Genomic DNA, 12,922 nt, shown 5'->3' on the forward strand with positions numbered 1-12,922 from the left:
GAAGTAGGTTTTCACAAACACTCGTTGTGATAAAACCGATTTGTTCAAATTAAACCCAATCGGAAGAAAATTTTGCTCCAAATGATACTTTTGGTAATAAAATTAACTCGGTAGATACCTACGTTATGATGGTGATAAATAAAATTTATTGTTCATGTAGCATTTACTAACTAAAACTCCGTTTTTACAAAAAAGGATATTAGATTCAGATTTTAAACTGTTTAGAATAAAGAACATAATGTATCGATATGGCGATTATTTAATTTAAAACACTTTTAGATTTTATTGTGATAAATGATCTCTGGAATTTGGAGGCTGCGCTACCGATGATGTTCACTAGTTGTTACACAATGACATGTGTCTCTCTCCTTAGTTTATAAGCTGCAGCAATGATAAGGAAATGTACGTAGGTACATTCAGCGAGATTATTTTCCCTAGGTACAGCAATAGCAAACCTCGCTAAGAGTCTAATAAAAAGTTATCGTTATAATTTGTCACGTTAAATAGACACATAATTCTTACGCACACATAGTTGATAGCCTTCAAAGTAAAGAGATCAGGTTTTCATTATGATTATAAGCAAAAATTATATATTGTCTTGACATAGTACATACACCATATAAAATTACCTATACTTAGGTACAATATCGTGCATTTATTTTCTTTTCACGCGAACTAAAAGAGAAATTATTAATTGGTATTTTTACAAAAACATAATATTTTTCAGTTGTACTTACACATTTAAAGCTATCGTACCTACAATTATGAAATTTGCACCGCTTTTTTTCTGCAATTTCTAGGCTATTTTCAGCTCGAATCACCACTCCGCGTCAGGATTTGTAGTACCTACCTAAGTAAATTTTAAAAATAGGTTTTAATTACATGAATTACTTAATTGTTTAGTTTTCTGTAGTAAATATGCTTTAATTACATAAATTACTTATTGGAAAATGGGAATTAAACTGCCTAGCATAGAAAAGAAGGAAGTAATTTTTGCGCGGTTCTATTTCGATTACTGTATAATAATGACTAGCCATTCAATAAATCTCTCTCTCTCTGGTTTCAATCCTGGGATTGGTTTGCAGCAATTTCTTCTAATCTCCTCTTCCATTCTTCCCTGTCTTGTGCGGCTCTTTTGACTTCTGCATATGATGAGCAGCGCACGTCCACCAGCAGGTCCTCCAGGTACTCTCGGCGTGGGCGTCCCCTAGAGTTGGTTCCCTCGGTCATACCCTCTATTATGACATGCAAGAGGCCTTCTTGTCGTATAAAATGGCCGATCCATCTTGCACGCCTTTCGGACAAGGTCCTGAGCAGGTGCCTTCCTCCTTCGATTCTTTGGAGAACCTCCTCATTTGTAATATGGTCTCTCCAGGAAATTCCTAACAGTCTTCTATAGGACCACATCTCAAAAGCCTCTAGTCTTCGTTTATCTCTTTCGGATAGGCACCATGTTTCGCAGCTGTACATCAAGATACTCCATACATAGGTCTTGATGAGGAGTATTCTCAGTTTTAGGTCTATATTATTCGATTCTATTATTTTCGACCTTTTATTGAATGCAAGCCTAGCCTGATGTATACGGCTGTCGACCTCGCTCTTAGACCGACCGTCCCATGTTAATAAATAAAGATTCGTAATTTTAAAATTGGAAATTCATATGTCATACGACGTATATTCTGGTCTAGTAATGTTTAATTTCTATCACCTAAGAAATTCTAAAAATGTAGTACTATAGGATTCATATGTCTTATACTGATTTATAAATGTGGAAATTCTAACTATACAATTGTAAATGTTCTCCAAAATGCCCTGGAAAGAATCTCAGACTTGTGATGTCCCGAAAGAAACCATTCATCTGTTCTGAATGCAATTACTAATGTTATCCAAATTGACCCTGGTAATAAATTACATCTTTGCGATTCTTTCAAGGATAAAGAAACCATCCTGTCACTTCGAATGCAATCAACAATGTTCTCAAAAATTGTTTTGACAGCATCGCCATTCCATTGTAAGAATATTATGTACTAAATACACAATGTGGCTGTCCTGAAACGGGAATCCTTCCCAGTTGGACAGACAAAGGTTTATTTATTTTTTTATTTTTTTTATTTGGTACATTATTTTTTACAATTTATGTTTTCCAGTAATGTAGGCTTCACTGGGTGGCTTGCCCGTGCTGAGGCCTTCATTTTATAATATAAAAATATAATCTACATATTATTTAAAGAGAAAATAATAAATTTAAAAAGAAAATAATACATTTAAAATTAAAAAGTAATACAATGAAAATAATCTTGTGTGTTTGTGAGTGACGTGTGTTTATATTTGTTTTGTTTTGTTTTCTATTGTTTATAATTTATATAAATATAAAAATTAAATTAAATTAAAAATATTTTTCATTTAGGAGAAGGTTGATTAGATCAATGACTAAATAAAATTAGATAAGAAATAATATTTTTTATAATCGTTAAAATATTGTTTTTCAATCTTCGCGGGAAATAGTAGCGAAAGCGCGCGCTGTGGAGCAACGACCAATCAAAGCTTTCAACTTCGTACGGAAACAGCGAACTGCTCTTCCATCATTACCGACCGAGCAAAATATTGACCAATATTGACTTTTCACTTCTTTTGACATGACATAAGGGCATTTTGACCGATTTTGACGTACTGACTTCCGATAATGTGATTTTTCGTGACGTTTCAGAAAGTGATTGAAGCGAAACCGAATAATGAAACAAAGCCGTGACTGATAAAGAAGGATGACGCATAAAATGTATAATGAATTTTAATTATACATACCGTTACCGGATAGGACCTGCAGTTAAAAATTGATTCATTCGTGTCCTTGTTTTCTGTCTGATCAGTGCTAGTCCATTCGGTGACGACATGACGGAATTATTACAGTCTTTGATAGCGGTGTCGGAAAAAGCTTCAAATATTGCTCGCGCCTGCCGCACGAAGAAAGAGCTCTTTTCTCTGCTGGTCCAGGAAAAGGGAGAAAAAGATGCTAATCCACGATTCATTCAGGACTTCAAGACTCTGGCTGATGTTCTCATTCAGGAAACTGTTAGACACGAGCTGGGCCAAAAGGTAAATGCTTAATTCATTCTAGTACTCGAATTTTGTACTCCCTACAGGGTCAATCCGCACCAAATCATCCAGAAAATTTTGGATTTGTCACCCAACAGTGAACATAGAATCTGCTCGGCCACCCTTATTATAAACAGACTAGCGCATTGTTTTATCTACAGTTGATATATATACAAGGTGACATAAGTTATTATGAATAAACTAATTGTAATTAGTATCCTACCATTAATATAACTTGATGCATTTTCATTTATTCTCTACCTGAAAAAAATTTCTCTCGACAAACATGAATACTTAAGACGAGACAATACCCTAAAATAATGTCAGAGTAAACATGTCGATTTCCGCTGCATGCAAAGGCTCTTTAATAAAACAACACTTGATTTTAACTTAAATATCTAATGGAGATAAGTATTAAGTCAGGGGTTTAAGTCGCACATGTACTAAATAGGTTTTTAGGGTTTAGTTTGGGTTATTTTAATAATTTATGCATATTTCCTAACTTAGAAACATAACTTTGATGCGAAAAATGGAACTATGAATCTTTTACGAGTTCCCACCACATTAATAATTATTTCTTGATGTAATTAAGTTGAAATCAAGTGCTATTTATATATTTTTTGCGTATTAAGCGTGCAGCGGAATTCGACATGTTTATCAAAGTCGGAATCTTAACAACGTAAGTGAAGAAGCTATACAGGAAAATATGCGACGCGCGGTACTGGTGTATTTTTTAATTTTATTTGGTTTTACGCCCAGCTGGCCTTTTACATGGATTTTAAGAACGGAATATACCTAGCGAGCTATCGAAAATTATACACAAAGTTTTTAAAGCATGAAATAACGTTAAATTGAATATGAAACAATATTAGTAAAACATATTACAGTAACATAAAATAATATAGAAACTAGAACAATACTAAATATAAGACAAATCCCTAATACTACATTACCAACTAAAATACCACTGTATTGGACAGATCTGCTGTTGAATTTGCCCTAACAAATCTCCAAAATAAAGAGTTAATCTTAACGACGTAATGGACGGACCTACGGGTGAATTTGTCCTGACAGGCCTAGAAAATTGATCTTTCCGTGGGGTTTATTTTAATTATTTCTGATGAACGTTTTACTAAAATCGCACAGGATCCTCGGGAAGTAACTAATTCTTCATCTAGAAAAATAAAATCTGATACCTACTGCTAAATTTATAGTTGAATACTGATTTATAAAATTTTCACACAGTACATTATCATTAAATATTTTAATGGTAATGTTCTGTTTTTATTAATCTTAAATATAAATTACTTACATCTGTAGGGATGGTTCTAAAAGCAAATATATTATCATTACAAATTAGTTAGAATTAATTAAATATGAGCTTCGAGCAAACCCCTGTGATTAGAGTCTTGTATTGCCTTAATTTCATAAAACCTGAATGGATTAAATTTGTAAGAACAGCAAACACAATAAATTAATGCAAATATTTCACTAACCGCCGCACTTTTACTATGCACTTGAAATTACACTTCGTTTCAACTTAATTACAACAAGAAACAACCGATTTACGTCGGGATAGATGGTAAAAGATTCTCTATAATTACATTTTTACTCAAAGTTCAAAATTCACCTTATAAAACGCAATTTTGGACTTTCTTTTGTACGAAATGACATTTGCAATAGTTTCGTTTTAATCTAAATACGCATAAATTACTTAATTAACCCAAACTGAACTCCTAGTAAACTATTTTTTGCATGCAAATAGTTTTCTTGTGGTTGTTGAAACAAAGTATAATATCCTTATTTTGTGCATTGGTAAATAATAACATGAATTGATATTAATTGTTTTTAAAAGTTATACTAATGCATTGATTTGGAACAAATGGTTAGAATAGCTGAATGCAAAACCACATCTCTGAATTTGACCACATCCTTATGTTATTATGTAGTACACTAATTATTTTGTGTACTAAATAATAACAGTGTTATTGTCCTAGTTTCAGCTAGAAAAATTAGCTGTCTCATATATTATGTTTTCACTGTTATTTCCATACTGTAACAATTTGTTGTTAATACATCACCTTACTAATAACTGTTGACCAATAAAATTACATTTGGCCTTAGACAGTTAGCTATGCTACTTAACGCAACCTTAGATGGCTTCCAATCTGCCCGTTCCTGTTTAGATTTATTAATAAGAAAAAATATTATGACTAACAAAGTACAGGCATATCATTTTAAAGAGGATACGTTTGAATGTATTACACATTGATATTATCGAAAAAATTTTGAACTAATTTGGAACATCTGCTCACAATACCCTATTACCCCGCAAATGCCCAAAAATACTGGGTGCGTAGCTAAATTTATCAATTCCATTTCAATTTAGACTCGCGACTTAATTTGACTTTTTTTTTCATTCCTTAGCTTCCTAACAATACTTTAATAAATTTTTTTTTTGATCATCCTGTACACAACTAGACAAGCAAGGATATCTTTAGAGTGATTTACCTGTACATGAATGTTAAGGTTTCATGTATTAGATGAAAAAAGTCATGGTCTTTTTGAAATTAAAAAAACCGTAAAAAATCCTGGTTCTTTGTGTCACCCATTTTGACACCTGACAATTAGGAAAAATTTCAAGATATGGGATGTAATAAACAAATTAATAACCTTGAAATATTATCCAAAACCTATTGAAAATAAAAATAAATTGTTTTTTTTTTTGCAGTTTCCTGAGTTGGCAGAGCACATCCACGGAGAGGAGAGCAATTCATTTAGCAATACTTTGGGAGAAACCATAACTGTGGAGATTCGAGAAACCGAACAGGAAACCGCGGAACTGCTCTACAAGGTCCTCGACGGAGATAGAAACGCAGCGGATATTCTGGCTGCAGAAGTCCACAAGAACATAGTTATGGATGACATCAACTCTCAAATTAGCAGCTGTTTAAACCTGGATATTCCTGTCAGCAATTTGGGCGTATGGATTGACCCCATCGGTAAATATCATCTTTGTGGCAACATTAAAACAATAAAGCTGACAAATACTGCTGGCATCATATCCACATTAACAGCAACGACATTGAGTGAGAGTGGAGAGCACGCATGGAGAAGGCCAAATCCCAAATATTGAGTGTTTAATTTCACTGTAGTCATAAAATATAATCCTCTTCTGAGGGTCAAGTGTGCAAAATTTAATTAATAATATACTCGGAATAAAACTAGATTTGTACAAACAAAAAACAAAGCCAACGCCGCCAGACACTATTCTTTATATATTATAGATAGAGAATGCTTATAAATATTAATATTCTTCATATAATTCATTTTTCAGATTCTACAGCAGAGTACATAAGTGGTGACACAGAATCAGTGAGCATAGGTAGCATCAGCTTGTCAGGCTTGCAGTGCGTGACGGTACTTATTGGCGTATATGACAGACTTACTGGACAACCTGTAATCGGAGTTCTCAACCAACCCTTTTATAATGGGTAGGTCCTTCATCTACTCCTTATCTCCTTCACTATCCTGTTTGCTTATTGTTTCCACAAAGCCACTCTTTAGCCAGGCTTTAGCTTGCCTCAGCCAATTGGACGCACTCTCTCTCCTCGCACTTAAGTTCTAGAGACTAGAGCCATTTACAAGGTCCATAAAACTTCATAAATTGTCTCCATCTCTCCTCTACCATTCCCTATTACTCATATTGATTGCATTTTGCAGTTCCAAGGGCAGATGTTTATGGGGAATAAGCTATATGGGGAAACGGATCTTCTTCAACCCGTACAAAGACTCGGAAAAATCCGAAGAAAAGACCACACCGACAATATGCATCAGTTCTAGCGAAAACATCATTCTCAAAGAACTCCTCAACGGAGCGGGATATAATTTAGTGGAATCAGCCGGCGCCGGGTACAAATTGCTAATGGTCATATTGGGCCATGCAGATGCCTACGTTCTATCCAAACCCAGCACTTTCAAGTGGGACACTTGCGGGCCACACGCTATCCTCAACGCTCTGGACGGTGGAATCCTCGATTACTCCAAGGCATTGGACGATGAGAGTGACAATGATAACTGCGAAGTGACCTACTTCACGGATGAAGAACACTGCAATGGAGCCGCTCTCGACCAGTGGTGTAATAAAGGAGGAATCATTGCGTACAGGAATCCTGAAATCATATCTCAAGTTTTGGACGTGCTGTGATGAGGGTAATGACTCGAATCTAGTCAACTTTTTAATTTGATTTCAAAAGCAATACTTTAATGTAACTAGTTAATGTTGTAGAATTCAACATTCGGGTGTTAATGTTTGTAAATGTCCTAGACTTTATTTTATCTACTTTAAATCAAAGATCTAATTTTTATTTTTTATCATTTTAACTATTTACAATCATTCCATGAATTAACTGACTAATTAACTTATTATAAATTTTACTGAATTTGTGATATACAGATACTTAAATATTTAATTCTTATTAGATAATTTACTTAGATTTTATTATATTATTGAAGCATTTCATTTTCCTTACTTACATTTTGTTGTCAGCAAATATCGACAGCTGAGTGCAAAAGTGTAGTAAATACAATTTGATCTAAAGTTGACTTCTCAGAACTAACATTTACAACATGTTAAAGTTTCTCAAGAAACAACATCTAGTCTGTATTAGCTATTTAATAGAAGTGATTATTTGAAACGATGAGTAAATAAAAACTAAAAATATATCTTTATATACACCCCTTTATTTGGGTTTAAAGCCATGGACTTCAAATGCATTCACTAAATAATAAACATAAATGGAAAATTTTATTTTATTATAAACTAGTTAATTATATTAAATTTATTGTAGTGTGCATATTTTGTGAAAATCAAGGCAGGTTTGTGTCCATAACTAATTTGACTTAAAATACAAAATAAAGATGCTGTATAAAAAGATATATTTTAAATTTACTCAGCTAGCAATTTTGAAAACGGTTTCAGTTACGGATTAAGTAAAATATATATTCATTTAGTGCTTCTATAGCGTCGTTTTTGTGATATCACCTCAAAGGCGCTTAGCTGCTAGTTACTTGTTGGTTTGTGTAAAAATAATTGTATCCCGCAATGCCATTTTCTTGGTGAGAATAATATTACTATGGCCAAAGTAGGAGACAAATATTTTCTTTAAATTCTGTAATTTAAGACTAGAACTAAATTCATGATAAAAAAATATAGCCTAGTCTGCCACTCATACATAAAATAGATTAATTATTACATTAAGGCGATGCACTACGTTGTGTAATATTTTAAATTGAGCCGCTATCAATAACAACCCTTACGTAGATGGCGATAAGGTTTAAATTCCCGCTTAACACCATCCGCCTGTTTTGATTTATGCAAGAAAAAAACATGGCCAAAAAGTGCCTTTTATTTTATTTTGTGGATGTTCAGGCATAAATATTTAAATAAATTTTTTTCGATCATTTTATAAATAACTTAATTTGCCACATTATACAATAAAATCATAACCGAAAATGGGTTCGTAAGTAGGAGATTTTGAACTTTAAAGCAGTTTTCATAGGCCTATACATTATTTTTTTCTGGGCTTATAAAAAGACTTATCTAAAAAATACTCGATCATTTCAAAGGCCAAGATGTATTCTACTCGCAGTATTTAATTAAAGCATCTGAAACATTTCTAGGTGACCAAATTTTCAAACCAAAAACACATGATTTTGCATTACTACGTATGGCATCTCCTTAACAATACAAATTAGGTTTGGAAAACCTGACTATTCAGATTTGACCACTAAATAAATGTGACTAAAAAAACGTTTTAGGTAACTTATCAATTCTGTTACCAGGGGGATACTGAGAGTATCTTCCACTCTGGATCAATGTGTAAATACAAGTGAAGGGTGCACGGCAAAAACAGGCTCATCGACAAAATGATAATTTTGCAGGACAGCCAAAAGGAGAATGAAATCGTTATTGATTAGAAAATGGGTTTAATATTAAGTAAAATGTTTGTATATTGATTTCAAATTTATTTTTAAATACAATGAAAGTAGAAAAAATCACAAAAACATATCCTACTATTTAAAAATCGAACATAACTCTTTCAAATTTTCAAAAACGAGCTGATTGCTGTAATCGAACTGTTCTTGTTTTACATGGTGAAATGTATTATCTAGGGATGTGGAATGTTTCTCAAATAGTGTGCTACTTGGGTGTCTGCAAAATTGTGCAAAATTTTCTAACGGTAAGTAATTCTTCGTATGACATCTCAGGTAACATAAATACTCCACGAAAAGAATGATAAAATTATTGTTTTTGGTCACATTTAATACCTTTAAGAATCTTGAAGGGAAGCTTAAATGTGCAGAATACAATGTGTCAAGGTGTTTTGAAAAAACTTTTTGTTCTTTTGCTCCGTATCTCGTTAAAAAACAAATAAATACAAAACCTGTGTACTCAAAGATTGAGAACCGTCGGGGTTCAGAACCAGCAAAACAAGCGATGTAGAGAAGCACAAAGGAAATGTGTAACTGATAGTTCGAATGTCATATTGTGAATGCTCATTGACATTTTTCATTATCAGGTTATTAGTAACAAATAATTAGTCGCCTGAAATAATAATACAAATTGAAAATATCTCCCGAGTAAAAATAAGTGCCGCCGACGGTGATTGAACCCTGACCTTTTGATGTCCGGTCAGATGCTCTGGACCACTGAGCTACGTCAGCTTATTTACAACATGCCAAATAATTCAATATGTACCAGTAATTCAATCAACAATTACTGCTTATTATATATTTTTCACCTGTAAACAACCAACTTTATTTTTGTAGGAAAGGCATTGTTAGTGTTAAATTTCCCACTAGATGGCGTCGAGACATATTATATCTACATTTGTTGGTGAAATATTGTGACTTGTCAAATATTATTATTTTTTGTAATGATAAACTAATGTTTATAATCTTTTGTGCTATGCATAAAACCTCGTCTTATAAACATAAGTTTATCATTAAAAAATTAGAAAATTAATGAACAAAATTTTGTCATATTTATCTTTTTAATAAGAAAAACTACATTACATCGACTTTAATTCGAATCCGTATCTCATTATGGTGCAGAGATATTGCGTTAAGTATTTCTCGGGCATCCCCGACTTCTACCATTTTAACCACTCTCTAAACACTCCTGGCACTAATAAGAACAAACTAAGAAATTTTCAGCGATATCGGTAGACTTCTTTTCGAGTTTTATGAGCACAAACATACGGAGACTGAATTTTTGTATATTGATGAGCTGATTTTTGCCTTAACTACACTTACTTCTGCCTTCATTTATGAAGCAATTAAATCCATTTTGCTAGCACTTTTTGCAAAAATGCAATGAGTCTTTTTGCTGTGCACCCTTCATGTGTGAAATATCCCATGTAATTTAGGGTTTTGAACCTGTCACTTCTTGATTCAGAACCAAGTAGCTTACCACTGCCACGGAGATGTTAATATTATTTCGATAATCATTAATTTGTATAAGTGACATGTATAAAATATGTGTTATGTACACTATAATTTTATGAAAAATCAATCGGTAAAAAAAAAGTTTTTTTTCTATAATACATCTATTTTTATTAATATATTAATGTATTTAAAAAATATATATATGTATATATCAACGCCGGAAATGCAAAGGGCATAAGTGACAATTCATTGAAAAATTCATTTTTAATTTAATTCATTTTTATAAAATTGTCGTTTATGCCCTTTTGCTCTACCGTCGTCGATATATATAAATATATATTTTGGTAGTGGCAGACTTTGGCTTAATATCTGAGACAGATTCTAGTTAGTCTCTAATTATGAGTGGTAGGATGATAGAAATGTGCTTCAACACATAGTACAAAGTAGAAATACTTTCTTTTTATTAGAAATGTGTAAGTCATTTGTGTTGAAATACAGGTTCAACAATTTTAAACGTATGTACAATTATATATTTTTGAAATATACATAATATACTGTCTATGAAGCTGTTTTATTATTATCTAGATAATATTCAAATAAGTCTGTTAAACATAATTAAAAATCAGAATTGTTATAAATCCAAACACAGTAAAAAGGGACTGGAAAAAAAAACTTCATATATATAAGGGATAAATTGGCCCATTTTTTAAATTTAGTCTTCAAGGGACCGAAAAAACCAAACTTTTAACATGTTCACGGACTTGCCGGCTATAACAGGGCCGGCCGTGAGCCAAATGGCGCCTGGGGTAAGTAAAACCTCAAGGGCGCTGAGTTGTGTTTTTTTGTTATTATTATCTGTGCCTTGGCTCCTTAGCGCCTTGGCGACTCGGCACCCAGAGGGGACTGCTCCCATTGCGTCTGCACTGGGCTGGCGGTGGCTATAGCCGTCCAAATCGTGTCTCTCATTTAGGAAATGACGGCTTCAGATGTCATTCAATAGACATTTTGGTAGTACAAATCAATAGTTCTTTCTAAAATGGTGCGCAAATTGCCGACTGTGTAAAAAACTTAACTACCCTAAGATATCCCAAATCAGGAAAACAAAAGTTCAGGCATGTTTCCTAATATCTTGTTACATTATTTAGTCAGACACAAATGTGTCATATTTTACCCTCCGCACTCAATTTTAGTGTCAGGCGATTTGTTCGAGAATAAACATTCAGATCCCAGACATTCAGATGGAAAGTCCCACAGCGGACGATTGCACTGCAACTGTGCTGTGCAGGGCCTGGTTATTTTAAAATGTGCTCTTCGGTGTTCAGTGTATGACTGATGTAGTAGATTATTCAAAACATTATCGAACATTCATGGTGCCAAAAATATAGCCACATGGTTTGTCTCCAGCTCGTCGAAATGGTGCCCGGATTTCATGTCAGGGCAAGTATATCTCTTACGATAGACGGTCAGATGTTGTAACCTAAAGTAAATGATTTTTCAACTGATGTGCTTGTTCAAACTTCTGTCTAGGCAAGTGAAAAAGAGGGCAATAACCACCAATCTACCATATACAGGGTTTTCCAATAAGAGGTGTTATTTTGAATAGCCCGCTATTTCGGTAGATGTTACTTTTGAAGCTGTCATTTTTTGACATTTGACAAGTAGAAACTACGCCATTAATAAAAATGGAACGATACACGCTTCAACAACGCATTTAAATTATTAAAATTCACTTGAGTGAATCAAATGCAAATCATCTTGAGTGATGAGGCCCATTTCCACCTCGGTGGCTTTGTCAACAAGCAAAATTGTCGCATCTGGGGCTCGGAAAACCCAAGAGTTATTGTTGAAAAGTCTCTCTATCCTCAACGTGTGACTGTTTGGTGAGGTCTATGGTGCGGCGGAGTCATTAGACCTTAATTTTTCGAAAATGAGGCTGGAGCAACAGTTACGGTGAATGGAATGCGCTATCGAGAGATGATTAATGATTTTTTGGATTTTTGGATGGTATTGATCTGGACAACGTTTACTTTCAACAAGACGGCGCTACGTGCCACACAAGCAACGAAACCATTGATCTTTTGCGATTGAATATCAAAATAACACCTCTTATTGAAAAACCCTGTATATCTGTTTAATTTTCTTTTAGCAGGAAAATGTAATTTTCTAACCCCCTACACTAAGTTTCAAGCTAAAGAAAAAAATTAGAGTTACGATATGCAACCATATGAGGGGCTCCTTCAAGAAAGAAGCGTCCACAAATGTGTTAAGCATGAAATCTTTTTAACCCCTCAAACCTCTGGCATATTCTATCAGAATGTCGGAGTATTTCCGCTTTGCAATAAAATCCAAAAAAATTGAATAGATCTGAATGTATTTGAAA

The 12,922-nt window shown here is 33.6% G+C and overlaps 1 protein-coding gene across 1 annotated transcript; it reads left to right on the forward strand.

The window, feature by feature from the left end:
* The first annotated feature begins 2,608 nt into the window (after positions 1 to 2,608).
* Positions 2,609 to 11,103, forward strand: Ipp (inositol polyphosphate 1-phosphatase). Its single transcript, XM_089632923.1, has 4 exons — positions 2,609 to 3,093; positions 5,825 to 6,095; positions 6,431 to 6,587; positions 6,817 to 11,103. Exons 1-4 carry the CDS (start codon positions 2,890 to 2,892, stop codon positions 7,298 to 7,300), a joined length of 1,116 nt encoding a protein of 371 aa, XP_089489049.1. The 5' UTR covers positions 2,609 to 2,889; the 3' UTR covers positions 7,301 to 11,103.
* Positions 11,104 to 12,922: the final 1,819 nt, after the last annotated feature.

The sequence above is a fragment of the Hesperophylax consimilis genome, chromosome 6, assembly GCF_061612785.1.
Source record: "Hesperophylax consimilis isolate HC1 chromosome 6, BYU_Hcon_1.0, whole genome shotgun sequence".
Taxonomy (NCBI): Eukaryota; Metazoa; Arthropoda; class Insecta; order Trichoptera; family Limnephilidae; genus Hesperophylax; species Hesperophylax consimilis.